The sequence below is a fragment of the Crocodylus siamensis genome, chromosome 14 (genome assembly GCF_052110815.1).
Source record: "Crocodylus siamensis isolate JL-2025a chromosome 14, ASM5211081v1, whole genome shotgun sequence".
NCBI classification, from domain to species: Eukaryota; Metazoa; Chordata; order Crocodylia; family Crocodylidae; genus Crocodylus; species Crocodylus siamensis.
This window is the reverse complement of record NC_143408.1, coordinates 24,637,659-24,662,038: the sequence shown is the minus strand read 5'-3', so window position 1 is coordinate 24,662,038 and position 24,380 is coordinate 24,637,659. Positions and strand designations below refer to the sequence as shown.

The 24,380-nt window shown below is 64.8% G+C and overlaps 1 protein-coding gene across 3 annotated transcripts; it reads right to left on the bottom strand.

The window, feature by feature from the left end:
* Nucleotides 1-1,673: 1,673 nt before the first annotated feature.
* Nucleotides 1,674-12,060, bottom strand: MCAM (melanoma cell adhesion molecule). Of its 3 annotated transcripts, none has more exons than XM_090027471.1 (16): nt 11,906-12,060; nt 10,377-10,495; nt 9,957-10,167; nt 9,773-9,843; nt 9,546-9,633; nt 9,085-9,264; nt 8,711-8,838; nt 8,444-8,615; nt 8,201-8,322; nt 7,950-8,091; nt 7,648-7,769; nt 7,405-7,543; nt 6,744-6,794; nt 4,662-4,806; nt 4,097-4,214; nt 1,674-3,179 (listed from the first exon to the last, which is right to left on the bottom strand). In XM_090027471.1, exons 1-16 carry the CDS (start codon nt 11,964-11,966, stop codon nt 3,150-3,152), a joined length of 1,899 nt encoding a protein of 632 aa, XP_089883597.1. In that variant the 5' UTR covers nt 11,967-12,060; the 3' UTR covers nt 1,674-3,149. The 3 variants fall into 3 exon arrangements, with proteins under 3 accessions (XP_089883597.1, XP_089883598.1, XP_089883599.1); XM_090027472.1 differs by having other exon boundaries at nt 4,662-4,803; nt 11,906-12,059; XM_090027473.1 differs by lacking the exon at nt 4,097-4,214.
* Nucleotides 12,061-24,380: the final 12,320 nt, after the last annotated feature.

Genomic DNA, 24,380 nt, shown 5'->3' with positions numbered 1-24,380 from the left:
AATAAGGTTGGATTCAGTTCATTAGCCCAGTTTCCCGTGCATCCCAGCCCCCAAGTGACATTCAAAGTGAAGATGCTGCAAACTGTCGGCTCTCTGCCAGGCTCAGGGTTTCGCAGCTTAGAAGGAATTTTTCTTTGCTGAATTCTTCTCTGACACGATAGCTCTCCTGGTGCTACCTTGTCCTGCACCTGCAGAGAAGCCTGCCCGGGGAACCGTGCTGGGGGCATCCAGCGTGCAACCCCCCCGCAGCCACGGCTCTGCCACACGCAGCGTTACAGCTGAACTGTAAGGGGTCCAAAGAGCAGCCCATTAAGACAGTGAGAGTCACAAGCTCCCATTGTAGACTCAGGATTATTGTTTCCTCTCTCCGAGCGGCTGTTAAACATGCGGACGGGATGAATAAATGAAGGGAGAAAGAGAGACACAAGGGGACTGAACGAGGCAGCTGCCCAGGCATGAACGGGTGCGCTACGCGGCGATGCGAGCTCAACCTTCGTTACGTACCCCGAGCTGCTTTGTAGTTGGTCTGAAAGTCAAGTCAGGCTTCTCCCTCTCTGGAAACACCGGCAGCCACACAACGTGGGTCGTGGGCACACGACCACTGTCTCCATCCTGAAGTGGTCCTGCAGCTGGGGCTTGTGGTGCTAATGGTTGAGCCGATATTTGGTACTCACAAAGGAAGCATGCACAGTGGTTTACTGGCCCATACAGGGAACCCTTTGCCCCCATTGCCCTCCCTCCATTTGATATTTTGATGCCCAGTACTTAGTGGTGGCAGTGCTGTTGCAGTGGCAGTCTCCCAGTGTCTTCACCAAGGAGGGTAAGGAAAGGGGGAGTAGGGGACCTGGAGTCGCACAGGATGGGGGGCAGAGTGAAAGCAGGAATCAACCCCGGCTTGGCTCTCCGTCTGCCCCGGAGCCCCTGCCACTAGCCCTTGGGAGCCCGACTGCCCTGGCGATGCTCCGAGCCAGCTCCTCCGTGCTGCCACGGCCTATAAGCACATCCAGGCCAGTGTGAGGGGTCCACACGAGGCATAGCTGCTCCCAGATACCATCATCAACATCAGCAAGCTCTCGCAGGCGAAGATGATCGTCTCATCTGTGGGGCCGAAGATGGCTGATAAGGCCTAATCTGGGACTGACAGACTCGCAGCTTGGGCGCATGTTGCTACGTATGGCGAGCAGCTCTGAATATGTCCGTGCCGCTGAAGCAGAGTACCAGCCTAGACGAGCTCTGGCAGGAGAGATCTCTCCTATTCAGCCGTCCACTGGAGGACAAGCCACTGGTGGAGAAGATGCTGGAAGGGGTCTTTGGCCGCTGGCAGTCTGGGAAGCAGGCATGCAAGGGACATCATCCTTGCGGGATGCCTGTAGCTAGAGGCTCGGTGGCAGGTGACGCTTGTGACCCTCTGCAGTGAGCGGGGTGGCTGTTCGCAAGCCCTCCCTTAAAACACTCGCTCCCCTGCTGCTTGTCCAGCAGCTGCAGAGCCCTTACAGGTCCTCAACCACAGTTATGTGGTGGGAAACCAGAGCGGACGTCCCGTGCTGGGGGCGCTGGCACGGGACCACGACCACAGCTAGATGACACCACATGCCTTTCCGCCAAGCTGCCCAATATGCTCCTGCCCACCGTCCCGCTCACCCCCGCTAAAGACACCACAGTGCCGGCAGCCCTGGAAGTCGTTAGGCTCTTTATTTTCACAGATATAAAAAAAAAAACCCCTGCAAATATCAAACAAACTCTTAAATTTACACATGACCCAACAAAAATATATATATAAACCAAAGCTGCTGCTGCGTCCCGGACGGGGCTAGCTCATGAGTACAGTGCACCCTTTCGGGCAGGGGCTGGTTGTCTCTGCGCCGGTGGAGGGTCCCGCTAGCCACGGAGGGGAGCGGGTGCTTAGGACAGGAGCAGTGCACGCTTGCCCAGTGTTACAGTAAGGCTGTTTGCTGAAGTGGTGGAGGCTGGGGAAGGCACTGCCGGGGAGCAGCAGACAGGGGTGTGCTTCGAGGAGTCCTACAACTCGGTTCACTGCTCTAGGGATGGGAAAGTGAGGGGCTCACCCCCTGGGACGGGCAGGGGAGGAGGGGTCTGGCCCTGGCACGCTCTCCCGGGGAGCTACTGGGCACCTGAAGCCACGGCGGTATATGTTAAGGCGGCGGGTTGGCTGTGTTTGGTACCAGGGTTATGTAGCACCAGTTCAGGGTTTCGGGAAGGAGCTCGGGTCGGCCGGTTTCCTCTCTTAGCCACGTGTGGGCCCCCATCCGCCTGGTCAGACAGCGGGCCTGCGACGAGAGCTCTACCCAGGGACGGATGTTAAGAACAAAAGCCCCTTGGAGCCCTGTAAGAAGCACTAGGGGACTTCAAGGAACCACGCACCTCCTCGATTTCAGACCCAGCTGCCTCGGCCAGCCCCCGCGCGCCCCCGAGGCTGCAGGGAGAGGGGCCAGCCTCTCAGCCCAGCAGTGCTGCGGCGGGACCAGCAGCCGTTGCTTTGTGCTCAAGCATCGTTTCACCCGACCGCTCCCGAAGCCTCCGTGCGTGAGATGGCCCCGAGCTCCCGCCCGTGTCCTGTCAGCTCTGCTGTCAAGGGGATCGCTGGGGCAGGCGGGGACGGGGAACCCACCCCTGCGCTGCGCGCCTGAGCCTGACGGGACGAGCGCAGTCGGAGGGAGCGCCGCGGGAACTCGCGCTTCGGGCATGATCCGCCCTGCATCCGAGCTCCAGGGACCGACCTGAGCCTGCTGAGAGGGGGCTGCTCGTCTTGCTGAGGGCCTTCCACTGGCAAAGCAGCCCCTCCGCTCTGAGCTTGCCCGAAGGGGTGAGGGGGGCTCACCTACTGCAAGCGGTGGGTGAAAGGCATCTACTCCTTCCCCACAACCGTGCTGGGCATTAGGTGCTCCCCCCTCAGGCCAGCGGGGCCATCTTTGGCCACCCGAGGGGTGAGCGAGTCCAGGTGCGCTGCGGCTCTTCTGCCATCGGTGAAATCCTCGGCCGGAGCAGTGAGGGCTCGTCCCTGCGGGGCAGTCTGGGCGCTGGGATGCGTCGGGCTCTGGCCACGCTCCCGGGGGGCTGAAGCAGGGGTGGGAGGCGGCGATCCAGGAGCAGGGGAAGTCTGGAGGGGAAAGCACTTGGCAGCTGCCTCCCTAGTGTCTCAGATCGATGTATTTCTCGCCCTTGGATCCATCAGAAAGAAACGGAGGTTAGCAGGGCGCAGCCGCGACCGGCCATCGCAGGGCCCCCGGCACAGACGGGCTTCGCAGCATGTACGAGCGGTACCAGGCGGGTATCGCGGCGTGGCGGAGCGTGGCAGGGCCGGGCGCACGCTCCCCTCTAGCCGCCCCCTGCCCCCAAGCAGTGCGGGCCCCGTCTGGCCGGGAGCGCGCTGGCAGGGGCCCTGCAGCGGCTGGGAAGCGTGCGGCAAGGCGCATGGGGCAGGCTTGGATGGGGCAGCTGCTGCGTGGAGCAAGAGCGTGAGAGCGTGCGTAGGCCCAGCAGGCCGCCTGCCTCGCCACGGACTCGCTGGGAGACTGCAGTGACCCCCCGCCCCATCCTGGGACCACCCCCCGTGGCAACACGAGGAGAGGGAAGGGGCTGGAAGAGCGAACAAAAGGAAGGGGACAGACCGAGCACGTGCCCTGCAGCCCTGCGCTACCGCTACGGGGAGCAGCGTGCCAGCGCTGGTGACCCCGGGTACCAGCCCGAGCAGTACGCCGGTCCCTGGCATCCACGCGGCAGAGCGCGGCTGCGTGACGCTGCTGCGGGAGGGGGGAAGGCGGGGTACCGGGCCCACCCCAGGTCCCCCAGCCGCAGCTGGGACAGCCCAGGGGGACGATCCTGGCGGGGGTCAGCCCTGCAAGGCCGGGGCAGGGCGCCTGGGCAGCTGCGCACGCGGGCCGAGAGACGGGGTAGCGCACTGCAGGTGGAAACCCAGCGGCTGCGCTGACTCCCTAAGCCGGTGCCTGGGGCTGTGCCCGAGCCCGGCGTCCCCGCGCCCCGGCGCTAGCGCAGCGCACGCCGGCCCATGCACGGGGAGGTGGTGAGAAGAGGCTGCCAGGCGGCCGGCGGGCACGCGTGCGGCGTTCAGGCCTACCTGGTCCCCAGCAGGTTTCTGGTCGCCGTTGGTGGCCTGCAGCAGCCCCGCCTCTTCAGGAAGCTTATCTGACTTAACTTCAACTACAACCTCGTCTTTACGGGCATCAGGCTTGGTGCTGGGGGGGAGGGGGAGGGAGGGGACAGCTTTGAGACATAGTGGACAGATGCCAGCACCGGCAGGCGGTGCAGCGAGGGGCCAGGCCCCCGGGCTCCTCCCTGCGGGGGGCTGCGGGCACAGGAGAGCGGCTGGGGCTGGGGATCAGCCGGTTCAGGAAGAGCGCTCAGCTGCTCTGGTCCGTCCCGGGACGCCGTGCAGGACCGGGGCACTGCCCCGCCGGCAGGAGCTGGAGGCAGCGGGGCAGGTCCCGTGCTGGGGGCTCTCTTCCCTGAGCTCCCTGCAGCCGGACGCTCTTGGTCCCAGCCCCGAAGCCGCCTAGCGCTGCTGAGGGCGGCTGGGGCAGGGAAGCGCGCGGGCGAATGCAATGAGATGGGCAGCGTGGATGGTGGGTGCGCCGCGAGCCAAGCCCTGGGGTGCGGGTGGGGAGGGGCAGGGCGGTGCTTACATGTCCTGCTTCCCGGTGCGGCCGCACGGGATCTTGCCCTTCTTGTGCAGGAAGTAGAGGACGGCGCCCAGCACGGCCAGCACCAGGATGCACACGATGACGGCCACGATGATCACGCCCTTGCTCTCCTGGGGCTTCTGCTCTGCTGACGAGAGGGGGTAGTTACGGGACAGAGGACCCCCGGGGCAGCTGGGGCCCTCCCAGTGCGGCTGAGCTCCACCTGGGCCGCAGCAGCACGTGCCTGGGCGAGCCGGCCTAGCATTCGGCATTATGGAGCTCCGGGGTACGTGCCTGGCTCGGCCCTGGCTCCCTGCTTTCCCAGGGGGTACGCTGTTTGCATGCCCGTGCTCTCAGACCCACGTGGACCTAACCGACCCTGCCCGCGGCCCCAAGCAGCCAGTGGGCATGAGCACAGAGAACTGCGTCGGGGGAGCAAAGGCGCCTGGGCCCGAGGCTGAAGGAACTGAGGGGAGAAGAGGGGAGAGATGCTGTTGGGGGCTTAGGAGCTGCAAAGACCGAAGTCAGGTCTGACCAGCGGCTGCGGGGACTTAGGATCATACAGCACGAGGGTGGGAAGGGACCTCGGGAGGTCACATCCAGTCCAACCCCTGCTCCAAGCAGGACCAGCCCCAGCTACATCATCCAGCCAAGGCTTTGTCTAGCCGGGTCTTTAAAAACTTCTAAGGATGGAGACTGCGCCAACGCTCTGGGAAGCCTGTCCCAGTGCTTCACCACGCCCCTAATGAAAACGTTTTTCCTAATATCCAACCTCAACTCCCCTTGCTGCAACGAGAGCCCATTGCTCCTTGTCCTGCCATCTGCCCCCACTGAGGACAGCCCAGCTCCATCCTCTTCGGGCCCACCTTGCAGGGAGTTGCAGGCTGCTATTCAGTCCCCCCTCGGTCTTCCCTTCTGCAGACTAAAGAAGCCCAGTTCCCTCAGCCTCTCCTCACAAGTCATGTACCCAGCCCCCAAATCGTTTGTCCACGTCCTTTCTGTAGTGGGGGCCCAAAACTGAACACAGGACTCCAGATGTGGCCTCACCAGTGCTGACGAGAGGGGAAGAATCACTGCCTGTAACCTACTGGCAACGCTCCTACCGATGCAGCCCAGGCTGCCATTAGCCTCCTTTGCAACAAGGGCACACCGCTGGCTCCTGTTCAGCTCATTGTCCACGGTCACCCCCAGGTCCTTTTCTGCAGAGCTGCTGCCCAACCAGTCGGCCCCCAGCCTGTCCTGGTGCAGGGGACTGCTCCATCCTAAGTGCAGGACTTTGCACTTGTCCTTGTTGAACCTCATGAGATCTCTTTTGGCCCAATCCTCCAATCTGTCAAGGTCTCTCTCAATCCTAGCCCTGCCGTCCTGTGCATCTACTACTCCCCTCAGCTTGTCATCATCTGCAGACTTGCTGAGGGTGCATCCATCTCATCTTCTTGCCGAAGGTACTTCCCCCCGTCCTTAACCCACTGTCTGGGGCTGCAACCCCCGCTGCGACTAGGACGTGGCCTGGGGTGCAGGAACCTGATGGTAAGCCCTGCTCCATGATGCTCCCAGCCCCAGCTCTCATCACCTGGCGTGGGGCAGGAGCTCCTGGGCCCCAAAGCTGGGGCTAGGGGTCCCGCCAGGGACCGACAGGACACAGGAGGGGAGCTGGGCAGTGTGCACCCCCAGCGCTGCCCGAGTGCCGATCCCGGCCTCCCGCTGGCTCTGGGTGCTCACAGCAGAGACCGAGAAGGGCCTGCGGCGGGGGGCTGCCGAAGACAAGACCCTGCCCCAGGCAGAGGGGGGGACTGGGCCCCGTGGTGGAGGAGCAGGGGAGCGGAAGGGGCTTGCAGGGAAGCAGCAGGAGCCAGCGGTGCATCCAGTCACTGACCTTTCTTGATGGTCTCCACTGGGCCAGCGTTAAAGGATGGAGAGAGCGAGCTGAGCCCAGGAAAGAGCTGAGCCCGTGGCACCTGCCGTGCTGTTCCCTCCCTGCCCCCCTGGGGACCACTGTAGGGGCACCCCTTCCTCCCCTCCCCTCCCCTCCCTCCGGGGAGGAGCGCTGGTTTCTGGGGCCACGACGGCGGGGGCAGCACTTACCGGTCGCATTGCCCGTGGGCGTTGTTGTTGTTGGCATTGTTGGTGTCATCCCTGTAACGAGACAAGGCGCAAGCTCAGAGAGGTGGCAGATGGGTGCCAAGAGACTGTGGCCTGGAGAAAACGCTGCAGTGCAGCCACGAGGGTTGAGCAAAATGCCCTCCCCAGGGTGAGGGGGGATGCACATAGCCGCGCACGCAAGCACGGTGCCAGGGCTGCGGCGCGTCCTTCGACCGAGGAAGTGGGACGTGGGTGCAGCCCGAGGGCCCCACAGCCGAGTCCTTGTGGAGGGTCCAGCGAGACTCGGCGCCGAGGCTGTTTCTGAGCAGACGGCAGCGTGCCCAGCAAGGGCAGCCGAGCCGGTTGGTGTGCGGGGGCCGGGGCTGTCGGCCCTTGGCCTTTGCGGGGTCCTGAGGCCACTGCATGCAGCAGCTGGGTAACTAATCCCCATGGCAGGGCTGGAGGATGGACGGGAGCTTTTGGCAGGGGACCCCGGTGCTCCCGAGAGCAGGACCAGCTCTGCTGCAGCCACAGGCTCCCGCCTCTCGCTGAGCGGGTCTGGCTACTTCGACGTAAACCCAATGGAGAAAGTCACTGCCTTTGCTTTGAAGAAACAGTGAGAGCAGGGTGCGGGGAGCCCCAAGGCCCACATCGGTCCACTCACTGCGCTCCAGCTGGATGTGGCGCGTGGCCATGCCCAGGTAGTTGGTGGCCGTGCAGGTGACGCCCGAGCGCAGCAGTTTGCTGGTGACCTGCACCGTCAGGTTGCTGACCACGCTGTAGTTCTCCGTGTGGTTTTGCACCTGCAAGGGGGCACAGCAAGAGTGAGGGGCATGCACGTGGCCCCAGCTGGGCCACGTCCCCAGCACGGGAGAGGTCCCTGTCCCGTCCCCGCGCCAGGCCTCACCGTCCCGTTGGCGCTCCAGGTGATGGAGGGCTCAGGTTGCGCCAAGGCTGTGCATGTCAGGGTCACCAGCTCATTCTCCTGCACGGGCACCCCTGGCTCCTCCACGCTCACCTGCGGCTTTCCTGCAGGGGGATGGAGCGGGTCAGGTGGCAGAGGACTGGTGCCCGATGTGGCCGTCACCAAGAAGGGAGTACCGATGCCGCGGCATCCGCCCCTCTGCTTTTTTTCCTCCCGGCCCGGCAGGGCAGCACGAGCAGCCTGGCTCCGTGCCCGGCAGAGCCTAGGGCGAGTCGGGCCCTTACCGTGAACCACGACGAGCACCTGCTTGTTGCGGGACAGCCCCTGCACGCCGGGCATGGTGACCTCGCAGATGTAGTTGCCCGCAGCCTCCCGCGTGATGTTGCTGAGCTGCAGCTGCTGCCTGGAGCCCAGCGCTTTCCCCTTCTGCAGAGGGGGACAGGGGCAGGCTAGCACGGGGCGGGGGCTGCGGTGCCCTACCCCCGCCCCCCAGGGGAGCCCCCAGCCACGGGGAGGGCGCAGGAAGGGGCCTCGCCTTGTCCTTGTGCCAGTGGAAGGCCAGAGGCCGGGAGCCTCGCGCCTCGCAGGTCAGGGTGAGGTTGTCCCCCTCCGACACTGGCTCAGACGACTCCTTCATCACCTTCAGCCCCTCGATATCTGTGGGGAGAGCACGAGTGGTCAGGCCCTGGACTCTGGGCAGTGTCCTGGAGGGGCTGTCCTCAGCCATCACCCCCAGCCGGGTCCTGGCTCGAGGGAGCCGGGCCAGTGCACTCCTTACAGTTCACGACGAGCTCGGCGTTGGCTGTCAAGGTCTCCATGGTCTCCAGGTCCAGGCCCTTGCAGCGGTAGCGGCCACTGTCCTCCTTGTGCACCTTGCCCAGGCTCAGCACACCTTTGTCTACCTTGCCCGGCAGCTCCTGCTCCTCCTCCTCCCCCGTCGCGGTGTTGTTCTGGGGCACGGCAGAAGCCACGGCCTGGTCAGGCAGCCCAGAGCCCTCCCCCAGCCCCATCCAACCCCACCGAACCCCTACCCGCCTGCACCCACCTGCACTCGGAAGAAGGTGTATTCGGGTGGGGGGTTCCCGTCACCCTGGCAGCGCAGCGCGACGTGGTCGCCCTCCTTCACCTGCGGGCGCGGGGCGCTGATGGCCAGGCTCACGTTCTCCGTGGGGTCTGGGGGGCACAGGAGACAGGAGGGGCCCCTTCTCAGTGGGCTCTGCAAGCCGTGGTACCCCAGCAGAGCCGGGGGGGAGGTCGCAGACAGCTGCCCAGAGCTGGGGCACGGGGACCGTGCTGCCGGCGTAGCACTGCCACGTGGCTCCACCACTGCTGCCTGCTGTACCCTGCCCAGCTCCCTCCCTGCCCCGTGCCCCCAGCCCAGCTCTGCCCCGTGCCCGCCCCAAACAGCCCCCAACTCACAAAAGACGTGGACTTGGACCTTGGGCGACTGGGCCTGGCGTTCACCCCCGGAGAGGAGGTAGTGGGCCTGGCACTGGAAGTAGGCATGGCGGTCCTGGCGGGTGACGAAGGCAAAGAGCCGGCTTCTGGCGGTGAAGAGCCCACTGGCCTCCTGCGTCCGCGTGTCCATGACTTTCACCTCTGTCGGGATGGGGGCAGGGTGAGCGTGGGGCATGGGGCAGCTGCTTGCTACAGCCCCTGAGACCCCCGTGCCCCACCTCCCCAAGCCCCAGCTCAGAGCACAGACCCCCAGGCAGGATGGCTGCGAACTTCCTCACTGCAGTGCTCAGCATGGTCCGCACATCCCACTCCTCGCTGGACCTGGCCCCCGCTGCTGATGCCAGGCACAGCGCTCGGTGCCGGTGCTGCCCAGCTCCTGCCCCCCATGTTCCCCGGGGCAGCCCCCAATGCCCAGCACTCACTGTCGTCCTCCTGGTGCAGGCGGTGCCCGTCCTTCAGCCACGTGATATTGGGCCCTGGGAAGCTGTTGCGGACGATGCACTCGGCGATCTGCAGCCGCAAACACAGCACTGGGCAGCCCCCTCCCCTGGCACCCCCAGAGGTTGCGATCTTCCCCCAGCAGTGCCCCCGCCCCGCCAAGCTCTCTCCCTGGCTTTGGCCCAGCCCAGCTCCCACCCCGCCCGCTCACCTCTTGGCTCTCACTGCTGCCCACAGAGATGCCGCCTTCATTCGCCCGGATTTCAGGAGGCTCCGGGGCCTCTGGAAGAGAGCGGGTGCCCGGCGGCGGTGAGTGCTGGGGAAGGGAAAGCCAAACCCCCCTGCTTGCCCCCGCCCCCGCTCTCCTCCCTCCAGCCGGCCCCAGAGCCACTCACTGTAGACGCGGAGCTCGGTGCGGTTCTCGCCCACGCCCAGGCTGCCCGCCCCGACCTGGCACACAAAGATACGGGCATCCTGCAGCGTGGTTTGGGTGATGGCCAGGGTGAAGGCGTCATCCATGCTCACACGGCCCACGTAGGGAGGGTCCTCCGTGAACACCTTGCCCTGCACCCAGGAGTGGACCTTGGTGCGGCCGGCGCGGGTGATCTGCCACGAGAGACAGCCCTGCCGTCACCGCCAGCTCTGCCCAGTGGCCGCAGGCTGGGGACCAACACGGCCCCGACCTCAGGGGGCAAGGCCGGCGGTGCCAGGCCCGTGCCCCCCAGCCCAGGGAGTCTCATGCTCCCATCGCTGCCCCTTCCTAGCCCACCAGTGCCCCCTCTGTCAGTGCCCCCGGTGCCCTGCCCGGTGCTCACGTAAGACCAGTGGACGTAGGTGATGTTGCTGTCCGGGAATCTGCAGGGGAGCATGGCCGTGTCGCCCAGGTCCACCTCCACCACCTTGGGCATGGACACCTCCACCTTGCTAGCATACCCTGTGGGACACAGCGGAGGAGGGCAGGGGTTGAAGGCACCGGTGGGGGGCAGGCTGCGTGCCCGCCGCAGGCCTGGGAGGCGCAGGATCGCTGCAGCCAGGCAGGGGCACCAGCAGCGGGCACAGATGCACCCTCCAGGCACCCAGTACCCCCACCCCCGCCCCGGGGGATGCCCCGTGGCACTGCCAGACCCTGAGTGCACCCAGCTGCCCTTCCCCACCTCCCCCAGCATAACCCTGCCAGCGATGCCAAGGCCACACAGATCCACCCATCACAACTGGCCATGAGCCGGGCAGACGTCCCACCCCCCACCCCACGGAGGTGGTGCCACGGCCTGTCCAGTGCCGGGGGAGTCCTGGGTGCCGCGCCTCGCTCTGCCACTGACGGATGCCCTGCGTGACCTTGGGCACGTGCCCCGGATTGGTCTGCCCGGCAAGGACAAGGAGGCGCAGCACAGCCCGCCCGGGCAGCGCCGGAGACGCAGGCAGCTGCAGTAATGGAGCCCCTGGCCCCGCTCCAGGCCAGCGGAGATGGAGCGTGCACTGATCCCCCGACGGCGGCTGGGGACGGGGCAGGCACCGGAGCCAAACCGTAGACAGGGCGGCACGGCGGGGAGCCGCGGGGCGCCACGCTCCCGGCACCCGGCTGGGTGGACGGACGCACCCCAGGAGCCGTGCCAGGGCCGCGGGCGCAGGGGCAGAGCTAGGGCCACCGCGGGGGCTGGCCATGCTGCCGCAGCCGCCGGGGCTGGGGGGCCACGCGTGTGCCAGGGCGCACCTGGCAGCCCCCGACACGGGCTCAGGCGGGGCTTGGCCGGTGGCACGGGCGCGGCCCGCAGCCCCGGGGAGGGCAACGGCAGGAAGCGGGGAGGGCGGGAAGGGGCCGCCAGGCCCCGGGGACGCGCGCCGTCCCCGCCGCGCCTTGCCCCCGTGCCCCGGCGCTGACGCCAGCTCCGGCCTGAGCTCAGAGCCCAGGCATCCCGGGCATCTGCCGCCGCGCCAGCGAAGGCCGTGCCCTTTGTCGGGGCGCCGCGGGCCGGGCGGGCCTCGCTGCGGGGCATCGCCCGCAGCCCCGGGGCGCACAATGCGGGCATTGACGCCGCGGCCGGCTGCCCGAGCGGGGCCGGGGCTGCGGGGAGCACGGCGCCCGTTCTCGCGGCCCTGCCCGCCGGCTGGAGACGTGCCCGCCCGGCCCCGGCCCCGGCCCCGGCCCCGCGGCTGTGCCCGCTGCCCCGCGCCGGCGGCACGCGTGCGGGGCGGGCGCGGCACAGGCAGCCTCGGCTCCGCGCCCGCAACAAAGGCGCGGGGCGGCAGCGCCCGCCCCGCCTCGCCGCGCGCCCGCACCTGCCCCGGCCCCTGCCCGCGGCGCGCCGCAGGGAGCCGGGCTGGGAAGGGCGCGCCCCGCACTCACCGCACGGCGGCAGGAGCGGCAGCAGGAGCGGCAGCAGGAGCCGCAGCCCGCGCGCAGCCATGGTCCGTCGGCGCCCGCACAATGCGGCGAGCGGGCGGCCGGAGCCGCCGGCTGACGTCAGGGGGCGGCGCCGCGCGCCCGCCCCGCCCCCGGCCCGCCGGCGCTGCGGGCGCACCCCGCGCACGTGCCGCGGGGGGGCCCAGCCGCTGCCCCGGCCCCGGCCCCGGCCCCGCGGGCTCTGTCGCCAGGCTCCTCGTGGCCCCCGAGCCAGCCCGCAGGGGCCCCGGCTGCCCTCCAGCACCCCGGCGCCGGCGCCTCGGGGCCGCCGCAGGGACCGCCCTGGCCCCGCAGCCGGGCCCGCGGCGGCGGCAGGAGGCCGTTCTCCCGCCCAGAGCGCGGCGGCGGAGCCCTCCTGCCGGGCCGCCCCCCCCCGGCTGCGGGGAAACCTTCGCCCGCGCACCCGGCCGCGCCGCTCGTCGGCGCCCGCAGAGGTGCAGCGGCGCCCGCCCCCGCGCGGCACGGGCGCGCGTGTCTGGAGAGCCGCCTCTCGGGAGAGCCCGGGGCGCGGGGCTGCCCCCCGGCCTGCCGACAGGGCTGCGTGCCGGGAGACTCGGGCTGCACAGCCCGAGCGGGAGCGGCTGCCCCAGCCGCGCCAGCCCAGGGCGCGGGGCTGCCCCCCGGCCTGCTCGGCTCGCGGAAGCGGCACGGAGCCGGCTGCAGCCCCGCGCAGCTGTTGCGGGCCGGCTCGGGGAGGGGGGCGCCCGGGGCCCGCCGGCCTCTGACTGCAGCACCAGCTGCACCGCTGCCCAGGCCTCGGCTGCTGCCCAAGCTGAGAGCCCTCCGTTTGCTGGTCATTTGCCCTGCATCTGAGCCCCTGCCTGCAATAATTGGCCCCGAGCAGCCTGCGGGGCCCGGGCAGGCCAGACCTGCTGGAAGGCCGCAACAAACCTATCCGCACCAGTGGCGCGCTGGCTGGGACACGGGCTTCCTGTCCTGGCTGGCTGCCACCCCTGCTCCGCCAGCCCGGCGTGTGGGGAGGGGGCTGGGAGGCGAAACATGGGTCTTTGCCTGCCCTGGGGAGCCCCCTTGTCCCAGGCCGGTGGGGCTCCCGTTATCCAGCCTGAGGCTTCGCTCAGGTGCAAAGGTCTCCGCTCTCCAGCCACCAGCCTTCCTGGGGGGCACCGGCAGCCCCCTTCCTCTCCACAGCACCTCCCTGCCAAGCTGGGCTGGGCATCACCCGCAAGGCTGCCACATGCAAGGCCTCAGGGGAAAAGGAGAGCGCCGTGGGAGACGGACGCAGCATCCCTGCCCCTGCCCGGGGGGCGCTGGCTGGTGGGGTTGGAGCAGGGACCAACCCTGGCACGCCTGGCCCTATGCCCAGCTCTCAGGCAGGATGCCAGCCAGCATCCAGCACTCTGTGCCTCGGTTTCCCTGTGTGCACGCTGATACGCCTTTGGGTGGGGGAGAGCTGCTGCATGGCTGGGGAGGTGAGGGTGGGCTAGGGGCTGCTCCGCACCCTCCTTGCCCCTGTGGCCCTTCCCGGTGCCCCGGGGCTGTTCATACCCTTCCCCTTGCCCCTCTCTCTGCCCGACAATCCCCTGCTGCCCGCTGCTTCTCTGGCTGGCCTTCCAGCCCCCACGCCTAGCCGAAAGGCCTGAGATGATTCATCAGAAATGACTAACTCTCCCTAAATAAGATTAGGGGCTTAAAATGGCATCACTGGCTTGCGATAATGTTCCGGGCAGTGGCGCGGACCAGGGCGGGGGGGCTGGCAGGAGCTGGGCGGGCAGCGGCTGCACCGCGGTCCCTGGAGCGCGGCTCCCGCCAGCCTGTCAGAGGGGCGCGATGCATCCATCACCTGACGCAGCAGAGCTGCCCGCTACCAGAGGGCGATGCACCCGGGCGGCTGGCGGCTGGCGGCTGGCAGGGAGAGCCCGGAAAGGCAGGCATGGATGCAAGCTGCACACACACGTGCACAGCCCCGCAGTGTGCATGCAAACAGCTGCAAATGCAGATACACACACACGCAAATGCGCCCCCCCCCCCAAAGGTGCCCACGTCCATGCCTACTTCAAGACATAAATCCAGGCGTGCACACCCACGCCCCCATGCACACATGTGCAGAACAGCGCCTGCCCGCACACAGGCAATTACACACACACACGCACACGTGCACAGAGGCAGCGTCTCAATCGGCCGTGGCAGACGGAGGGCGTTTTGTCACGTTCGCCAGACAGCCAGATGGTGCCCTGGGCGTGCAGCCGCCGCGCAGCTTTGTGTATACTGCCGGGGCCTGTTCCCGGGAAGGAACTCGTGGCTGCGGCTGGCTGGTGTCAGGCCCTCGCTTGCTCTTTGTCCGGGCCCGGTGTGTGCATGGGGGGTGTCCTGGCATCCCTGACGTCCCAGGGGCGGCGATTCCCCGCGCAGCCGTTTCCCCCCCGGGGTCTCGCGCCTGCCGAAGCAGCGAAAGGCAGAGCAGACCCTGGGGACGGCTCCTGCAGCGTGCCAGGCTGGGGACAGTCAGGCACCCGTGGCGTGGGGACCTGCCCCTCTGCTTTCCCAGGATGGTTCAGCAAGCTCTGCCCCAACCCTGGTGCCCTGGAGAGAGGAGGATGCCTCCATGTGCCCAAGGAGCTGTGCTGGGAGGCGGCTGGAGCATTCTGCATCCCGGGACAAGATGCAACCTTTGCCCTAGGGCAAACAGAGCTGCTGGGGCCCATCACGATACCATCTCTGTGTGCAGTGGCCCTCACCTCTCCTTCAGCCTGCTTGCGCTAGATAAGTGGAGTCATTGCAAAACCCGCGTGGACCCTGTCCCATCCCCAAGGCCTCGGGGCTGGACGATCCGGTGGCCTCTGAACCCAAGTGTTGCCGAAACGGAGGCCTTGAAGCAACCTTCCAGTGGCGTCATGGGAGGACGTGCGGATTTGAGGTTGCACGAGGGGCTCTGGGCATCGGCGATATGCCTGGTTTGGGGCCACAGGTCCCCACTGCCTGCCTGGGAGGGTGGGAGCGGGAATGGGGAGCTGGGAGGGGCATGACATGTGCAAGGGAGCAGGGCACAAGGGAGCTCTGGGCCCTGTCTCTGGCCGCCTTATTTATTTGCTTATTTAATGGGTTTGGCTGAGCTGCAGTTGCTTGTCCAAACAAACACGGGGAAAAGGGCTGGCGGAGACCCATGCGACAGCTGGGATGGAGCTAGACATGTGCACATGCAGGGTGCTGGGGCACAGGTGTTGCAGGATCACGGGATGTGCCTGGGGAGGGGAAACCTCTTCAAGCCCCAGCCCGCAGATCTGCTGCTGCCCCCCCGCTGGCTCTCCTGGCACTGAGGCCCTGTGGGCACAAGCCCCGGTCCGACCAAGCCCTGGGCCCGAGCCTTACTGCACCAGCACGGCTCTGGTGCCCGGGGCAGCAGAGCAGGGCTCAGGCAGCTGGGAGAGGGTGGCCACAGCTGTTTGCACCTCTGCACGACGGGGACCCAGGAGTCTGGTGTCCTTGTCCCCAGTGCCCCAGGCTGGGCCGGGCTCTCCATTGCCCTGTGAAAGGCGAGGCAGCAGGGAAACATCCCCCTCAGAGCTGGGTGCAGGACCCTCACAGCTCCATCCAGCTGCCCCCACCCACCTGGGGGGTGCTGAGCCAGGCCGAGCAGGCTCTGCTCCAAGCGCTGTGACGATGGGCACATCTGCCCTGGCAGCTCTGGCACGGTGGGGGGAGTTGCTGCTGCCGGCGGTGACCAGCTCGACCCTCTCCAACCATGCCCACATGAAGATGCAGGGAGTCCCCATGAGGCATGAGAGCTCACCAGGGTGATTGCAGTCTGCAGACGCACAGGGCTGGGCAAACACTGCCAGGAGCTGGAGCCTCACGGCCTGTTTACCCTCAGCTTATCTGACCTTCTCTGAGTGCCGCTGAGCTCGTGATTGCCGTCCCCCATCCCCGTGCTTGCTGGACCTGGGGCCGATTTGGGCTAAGGGCCGGGGGCTGCAACGCCCACGGGCAGAGGAGCCTGGTGGGACCCTCAGAGCACGGCCCTGCATCGGGGCTCTGTCTGGACAGGGTTGGGCTGCTCTGAGTCCACCTGCCCTGCAAGCTACAGGACCACAGGGCTGGGGACATTTGCTCCCCCTCCTGCAGACAAAAAGCCCCTGTTGTGTCCCCGGGGCCGAGCCAGAAGACAGCAGGAACTGCAGCCCCCAGCCAACCCCACCCTGGCTCTGGGGTCTCTGGATACTGCAGCCTGAGCTCAGGCAGGGCTGGGAGCCACCCGGCTCCCCTCTGGGATGGGAGTCGGGGCGGGAGATGGCCCTGCCGGTCCACAGTCCCCCCTGCCAGGAGCATCACTGCTGTGCGGTCGATGGCAGACAGAGGGGAGGGGAGAGGGGGGTCAGCTCCTTCCAGCCGGGGTCTGGGGCTCTCAATGAGCCATCGCAGATGAGCCGGGAGCGATGAATTATTCAGCAGGACTCACTTCCTGCCGGGGGCTCGGCTGAGGGAAGGCAGCTGGGCAGAAGCCTGGCTCATTCGTGCCCCCCAGCTCCATGGCCGGACCCCCGCCCTGCCCCCTCCCTCCGGAGCACCGCGCTGGCTCCCCAATGCCCCAGAGGAGGACTAAGGGGGTGGGGTGGGCGCGAACCCCTGTTGCCCCGCACGTGACCTATAGGGACCTTGGCGTGGCTCTAGCTTGCCCACTGCTTCCCGTGGCCGCTGGCAGTTTCAGCTGCCTAACAAAGCCACGAGATGACTGTCTGCAGCCAAGGGGTATCAAGGCACCAAGCCACGAGGTGCCCTGTGCCCTCCAACCACCCCGGGTGCTTTGCTGGGCCGAAGCCCCCAGCCGGCAGAGGTGCAGGCCCTGCGCTCTCCCCACTGCCCAGCTCCTATTCTCCGGCCGCTCTCCTCATTCTTTATTTGGGGATTACTAACCATGGCTACAATAGCCTTTGTTTATAGTGTCTTGGAAAATCAAGATGGGGCGCGGGTGCTGGCCGGCGGAAGGAAGGATGTGAGAGGAGGGGGAAATGGCCCTGGCAAGAAACAAAGCAGCAGCTGGAGTTGTGATTAGGGCCAGGTTGATGCCTCAAGTGCCCTGCTCCTTCCCCTGGACCCTGGCATCAGGAAGGGGCTGAAGGATGACGCCCTGCGGCTGGAGTGTCCCCATCTCCAAGCCCAGTGCCAGGCACGTCACCCCATCGCTCCCAGGGGGAGGGCAGCATGGGAGCCCGGGCCTCAGACCCATCCCAGGAGCCTAGCCCCCCAAGACACTGTGCTGTCAACTGGGGTACCCTCCACCAGCCCGAGTCCCCGACGGGCAGGCTGGCAGCAGGGCACAGCCCCCTCGGCCCACGGGCGCATCTGCATGCAGACAACCACCTGAGACTTGCAAGGCGCCTGGCGCGGGGCTGCCAGGCCCAGCTGCCCCTGCCCGGCGCTGGCCCCTCGGTGCGCGCAGGGAAGGGGGGATCGCCGCGTCCGCAGGCAGGAGGCACCTGCTGCCCTGGGGCCCCGCAGCCGGCAGGGGAAGCAGTGCGGAGCGGGGGCCAGAGCGGGTTTCCCAGAGGAAAGGGGCCGGGAGCAAAGCCAGCAGCTATATTTATCCCGCCTCTTCCTTGGGAGAGCGCCGAGCCGCCCAGCCCAGCTCCGCACAGCAAAGGCCCCTTTGTGCCCCATGCCGCCCGCACAAAGGCAGATTATCCGTGGGGAGGGAGGGAGCAGCTGCCTCCAGCCTGGCCCCGTCCTGCCTCAATCGGCTCATTAATCCGAGGCAGGGGGCACTGGGCCAGGGGCTGGGCCCAGGTGGCAGGCAGGAGCTGGGGCCTCTTTGTCTCTGGCCCTGCTGGGGATGAGGAGCTGGCCAGGGCGGAGCTGCCAAAGGAGGCAGCTCCATTCATCCCTGCCCCTGTCTCCCGGAGGGGCCAGGACGCCCAGGTCCCTCCCCGGGCAGCGTCGTGCCCTCCTCTCCATGATGCCGAGGGGTAGAGCCCTTGCCCGAGGCCAGTATGGGATCACGGCCTTGCCCAGCATTGCGCCGCACATTGCCCCAGGTGCCGTGTCTCTTGCTCCCCCATCTCCACCCCCCAGCCTGGCAGGCAGCTGCTGGGGGGGCATTAGCAACAGCACACGGGCGGCTGGCTGGGCTCAGAGCACTTTGTACAGTGGGGCAGGGAAACTGAGTCACAGAGACCGGGCCACGTCCGTCCCCCAGCCCCTGCCTGCGCAGCGAGCGTTCCCAAGCGCTGCCTGCTCCAGGGCTTTCCCAGGGCTTTGCTGGAGAGGGTCCAGAAAGGATGCATCCCCCTCCCCGCGGAAGCTCCTGCCTCATCGCAGAGATGTGAGTCGCACAAAGGCTGGGAAAGGAAAGTGCCTCTTCCTGGAGGGGCTGGGGTTGCCTTGGTCCCTGGGTCTCGCTGGAGCCTGATCCTGCCAGGAGGTGGAGTGGGAGCCGGCATTGAGCAGCCCCTTGCTCCGCACACAGAGGCCCCTCTGCACACAGCCGGTGCGGGGGGGCTCCGCACAAGCCGCCCCTCCTGTGCTCCCCGCAGCCTGGACGAGACTCCGGGCCCTGCCTCTCCGAGCAGGCTCATGCTTCCCATTCCTCCGACGCCCACGCAGCCCGGACCCTGCCTCCCTCGGGGCCTGCCCTCCAGCCGCCTCACCCTGCTGCTGCAGGGCTCCCAGCCCAGGCCTCGCGGCTGCACGCCTGGCCCAGCTCTGCAGCCCCCCGGATGCACGGATCCAGCGCTCCCGGATCCCGACCATGGCTCCACCGCCGTCCCCACGGCTGTGCTCGGGCCCTCCCAGCCCCTCTGTGCCCCCAGCTCAATCCTGACCCCTCTCCTGGCATGCCTCTGAGACCCCATGCACTCGCCATGCCTGTGAACTGCCTTTGAGCCTGGCTTTGTGCAGAGCTGGCTCACTCGCCCCCCAAGCCCTGCTGGCTCATGCCTCATTTCCAGGAAGCCACCTGCACGGGAGCCCGTTCAACCGCAGTTCTCAGCACCGCGATGAGCTCAGTCTGAGCGAGCCGGGAAGAGGCAGCTCTGAGCCAAGTGATGTAGTGCCAAGGCCAGGCCCTTGGCTCGGCAGGCTGACAAGGGGGCAGTGATGTGGGGGGCTGGGCAGCGGTGGTTGCCTCTGCCCCACATCCACCTGCATGTCTGCGAAGCTGAGGACCCACCCGCCCAGCCGCTGGCCCTGCTGCCGAAGGACCCCTGCAGCCTCCCATCAATCCCGGACCGGCGCTGCTGCAGGTGCCACGCGGAGTCCTGCTTGTCACCTGGGTAAACCGAGGCACAAAGCGTGGCAGCTGCACCCTGAGCCAGGAGCCGGGCACCACTCTGGCCCAAATGCAATTGCCTAGACTTGAGCCAGCGCTGGGAAAGAGCGCCCCTCCTTCCCTCAGCAGCTGCCCCATCCCACCCGGGAGATGGGAGGAGCCCTTCTCCCCCTTCCCACGCTCACAGGGACCCCACACTCCTGGCCAACGGCTTGGCATGGGAAAGGCTCCAGCACCAGTTCTGCCCAGCAGGTCCCAATTCCCCTGGGCTCGGCGCTGGCTGCAGCTGTCTGGGATCCTGGCCACCCACAGTGCCCACTGAGCGCGGGACCTGGGGGGGCCGTGGCTGTTCTGCTGCACACATCTAAATGGGCATAACTGGGCCCTAACGAGGTTAGAGCAGGCTAATTGCCTCTCCAGAACGGCAGGCCCTGACGCAAGCCGGGGCCGGGAGCTCACTTGTTCCTGTGGGTTAGAGGAGGGTGGGTGGCCCGGTGAGGGGCTGTGTTCAAAGGGCCGGCGCTGGGCTTCACGCCTGCTACTGCTGCTGTTAGCACAGCTGCCGGGGCGGCACTGGGGCCAGGCAGGGGGACCTCCAGGCACCACCTGCAATAACAACGCTCGTGGGGCGGGGGTAGGTGCAGGAGGCCAGGCAGGGAGCGTGGGACCTGCTGGGGACAGAGCAGGTGAGGGGCAGGTTGCTTCCTTCACCCCGTGAGGCTGGATGAGCCCCTCTTGGTCGGGCTTATGGGGAACCCTGCATCCTCTATGGGGTGGTCGGTGCGGGGGAGCAGAGCTGATGCTAGGGGACCCAGAGCAGGGCATGGGGGAAGACCAGCCAGCAGCTCCAGAGAAGCGCGCGGGGCAGGAAGGAAGCAGGGGCAGGGGGGCCAGCGGGTCCCAGGACACCATGTCTCTTCCCTCCTGCTCAGGGACCCAGGCTCAGGCAGCAGGGACGACTGTTTCTTTCTTTCTTTCTTTTTTTTTTTTTTTAAATGAAAGCAATCCAAACATTACCATAAATGCCCAAAGCAGCTCCAGCCCGGCAGTGGAGGGGATGGGAGGGGACAGGACACAGCGGCTCGTGTGCAGAGCTGGGGGCAAGCCCGGGAGGGCATGTGCCAGAAATTGGAGCTAGGACCGAGGGAAGGAAGCCTCGAGGTGGGGGCAGGTGCTAGATCTGCTGCTACAAGGGTCCGAAGCGCCCTGCGGCAGCCTGGGCGTACCATGGCCAGGCTGGGCTTGGGTTGAGTGACACCAGCAAGGAGCTGGGACCAGGGCAGTGGGGCTGGCTGTGCCCAGAGCAGGCTGCTGGCCCCCCAGGGACCCTGACAGCCCCCTGGACTCCAGGCATCCTGCCAAGTGCTGGCAGGGAGGACAGGAGCACTGCCAGCTGTGCCAGCCCCTGGGGATGCCCACCCCAACAGCAACACAGAAAGGGTGATTGGGGCCAGGTCTAACCACATGGCTGGTGTAAGGATTTGTCTCCAGTGCCTGCAGGGAGCTGCAGCCTGAGTAGGCAAGTAGCAGCCCCCCACCTGGAGCTCCAGGAACACATCCGTCCCTTCTCCAGCCTGGACACAGGTGGGCAAGAGAGAGGCGCAGAGCAAAGGGCTGCGACCATGATGCTGAAGCCTGAAACTGAATTAACTTACATCAGTTCACTCTGATGCTACATCCAGCCAGGTTTATCTTAAACTGGTTACAACCATTTTAGACATGGATTATACGGACGAAACCGCTGTTATCTTACGGATTTGAACCGGACTTTGCTCACTTTTACTGGTTTGTGTATAGTTTCTGTCCCTAGCCTCTGAACCCAGTCTTTGGCTAGGGATAGCGCCCTGCAAAGCTGCTTCAGGAGAGTCCCTCAATGGCAGAGATGTGTGGTTTGGAGGTGACCAAAGGTAGATTTGGCTTGATAGCCCCAGCTCAACTCAGTCCCTTATTTAGGGCTCTGTACATAGCACACAGGCCTGGGGGGCAGCCCCTAGGCCACTCAAGAAAACAAGCTTCAGGTTGGGGAGGAGTCTGCCCAAGCTTCTTCAGGTAAATCACTCAACCCCAGAAATGCATGCATGGGGGTGGGGGGCAGGGGGATTTAAAGTAATAACATAAGGCTCACCACTTAATGAATCAGACTGCAAGTCTCTTGCCCACAGGCAGACAGTGAAAGGGAGTGAACAGACTGTGACCAGAGTTTTCCCCCCACAGCTCCTCTCCAACTTGCAGCCATCAGCATTTAAGGTCAAGGAACTCGGATTCAGAGACTGCGCCCCTCATTCTCTAGCTACCAGTGCCCAAGAATAGAGGCATTCCTCCAAGAATATCATGTCCAATCTTTTTCAAAGCTGGCTAAACTATGAGCTTCCACCACATCTGGTGGCCATGAGCTCCACACTTCAACATGCTACATGAACAAGAGCTTCCTTTTGCTTATTTTGAATTTATTACCTACTGGTTTCAATGTGTGACTCTGTAGCAAGTGGCCAGTCAGCCCCGCTCTAATCAGTCCTCAAGCCCTTAAATCTGGTCCCAGCAACAGTCTTTCTCTGGGCTCCAAAATGCAAGCTGTAACCTCCTGAATGGCTCAGTTGTAAATACAAAACACCTCTAAAATAAACACTTCCAGCAAAAGCTCACTCTCACGCTGCAGTCTTCCTTCAAGGAACCCTCTATCCCCACACAAACACTTCCCACTCCAAATACCCCACCCCTACTTCCTCCCCTGCACTTTTATATCGTCATCTAGTCAAACTTCCCCTCATTATTGCTGGTTGCCTGCCAGCTGAGGCCCCTTACACAGGCAGCTTGTTGCCAGATGGCTAATTGATCCAGGCGGCCAGCCCGTAGCCCAGGGGCGGGCAATTATTTTGGGCAGAGGGGCGCTTACTGAGTTTTGGCAAGCTATCGAGGGCTGCATAACAGGCAGCCCAGGGCAGATAAATATGAATTTTCTAAAATTTTTAGGGGCCCCAAGGGCCAGACAGATTGGCCTGGCAGGCTGCATCTGGCCCCCGGGCCGCATTTTGCCCAGCCCTGCCATACAGACCTCTAGTTCTTGTGTGGTGAGAGAGAGTAATAATTCCCTATCTACTTTTTCCTCGCCACTTAGTATTTTAGAATCATAGAAAACGAGGGCTGGAAGGGAGCTCAGGAGGTCACAGCTAGTTAAACCTGTGCTCAAAGCAGGACCAGCCCCAAATACATCATCCCAGACAAGGCTGTGTCTAGCTGAGCCTTAAAAACCTCCAAGGATGGAGACTGCACCTCCTCTCTGGGAAGCCTGTTCCAGTGCTTCACCACCCTCCTAGTGAGGTTTTTCCTAATATCCAACTTAAACCTCCCTTGTTGCAACTGGAGCCCATTGCTCCTTGCTCTGTCACCTGCCACCACTGAGGACAGCCCAGCTCCATCCTCTTTGCAACCCTCCTGCAGGGAGTTGAAGGCTGCTATTCGATCCCCCCCGGTCTTCTCTTCTGCAGACTAAATAAGCCCAGTTCCTTCAGCCTCTCAAGTTATGTGCCCCAGCCCCCAAACCATTTTTGTTGCCCTCCACTAGAGTCTCTCCAATGTGTCCACATCCTATCTGTAGTGGGGGGCCCTCCACTGGACACAGGACTCCAGATGTGGCCTCACACTGCAAAACAGAGGGGAAGAATCACTGCTCTCGATCTGTTGACAACACTCCTATCAATGCAGCCCAGGATGCCATTAGCCTTCTTGGCAAGAAGGGCACATTGCTGGCTCCTGTTCAGTTTATTGTCCACTGTCACCCCCAGGTCCTTTTCTGCAGAGCTGCTGCTACTTAGCCAGTCACCCCCAGCCTGAACTGGTGCATGGGATCCTTCCTTTCTAAGCGCAGGACTTTGCACTTGTCCTTATTGAACCTCATGAAATTTCTTTTGGCCCAATCCTCCAATTTGCCAAGGTCTCTCTCAGTCCTAGCGCTGTCCTCCAGCATATCTACTCCTCCTCCCAGCTTCGTGTCATCTGCAAACTTGCTGAGGATGCATCCATCCCATCTTCCAGGTTGCTGATGAAGACATCGAACGACACCGACCCCGGGACTGACCCCTGGGACACTCCACTTGATGCCGGCTGCCAGCTAGACATCGAGCTATTGATCACAGCTCACTGAGCCCAACACTCCTGCCTTACAGTCCATTCATCCAATCTGAGTAACCCTTAGTGAACCCTGGTAATCCTTAGTTTACCCTTAGCAAACTTTGTAGACCCTTATCTTGTCCCCCGCAAGTGTCTCTTTTCTAAACTGAACAGGCCTGGGCTTGCCAGTCTGGAGGCCCCACAACACCATGCATCCTCGTTGCTGCCCTTCTCTAGCTCTTATCATTTTTGAGGCATGGGGACCAAAACTGGGCACAGCCTCCCAGGTAGGGACGCCCCACGGATTTAAAGAGGCATCATGACAGTTCTGCTTTGTTTATGAACCTCTTCTTAATAATCCCAAATGTTTTATCTGCCTTTTTGATGGCTGCTGAGCACCAAGCCGATGTTTGCAAGTGACTGTCTGCTGGGACTCCCAGATCTCTCTCCCGTGCAGTAACAGCCAAGGAAAAACCCATCACAATTCAGGGAGAGTTCAGGCAATTTTTGCCCACGTGCAGAGGTGAATGGGGGCAGGGGGACAGTGGTGCACTTGCAACCTCCTTCGACTCCTGCTGCACCCAGGGTGCGTCTACACGAGACGCCGGCTGCGCAGTCCGTTGGTAATGCACATGCAAGTACTAAATGACTGCGCACTACCCCTGCAGCGGTGTCTCCGAACGGCTTTTGGCGATGCCGGTGACTTTTTACTACTGCGCAGTAGCGGCGCCTCGCGCCACGCGGTCACACGGAGCTACGGCGCAGTCAGCGTCGTGTGTAGACGCCGCGCCAAAGCTTGCAACCAGCTGCCTGGCGGGCAGCGGCACTCCTGTTCCGGGAGCCGTTAACTTCGTGGCATCCACGGATCCCTCCTAAACCCGCCGTCCCACAGGCGCTAACCACCCTCCTCTCGCTTTCGGGGTCTCCATGAAGGTACCCTTCGCCCTGCAACCCGGCTCTCCGTGTGCTGCTCCTGGCCACCACGCGCCCGCTTCCCAGCCCTGCAGCCTGGGTTTAACCCGCCCGCACTGCACTGCTAATGGCTTCCGCTGGAACAGTCCCGCCCGAGGCCCCGAGCGTCTCAGCAAAGCT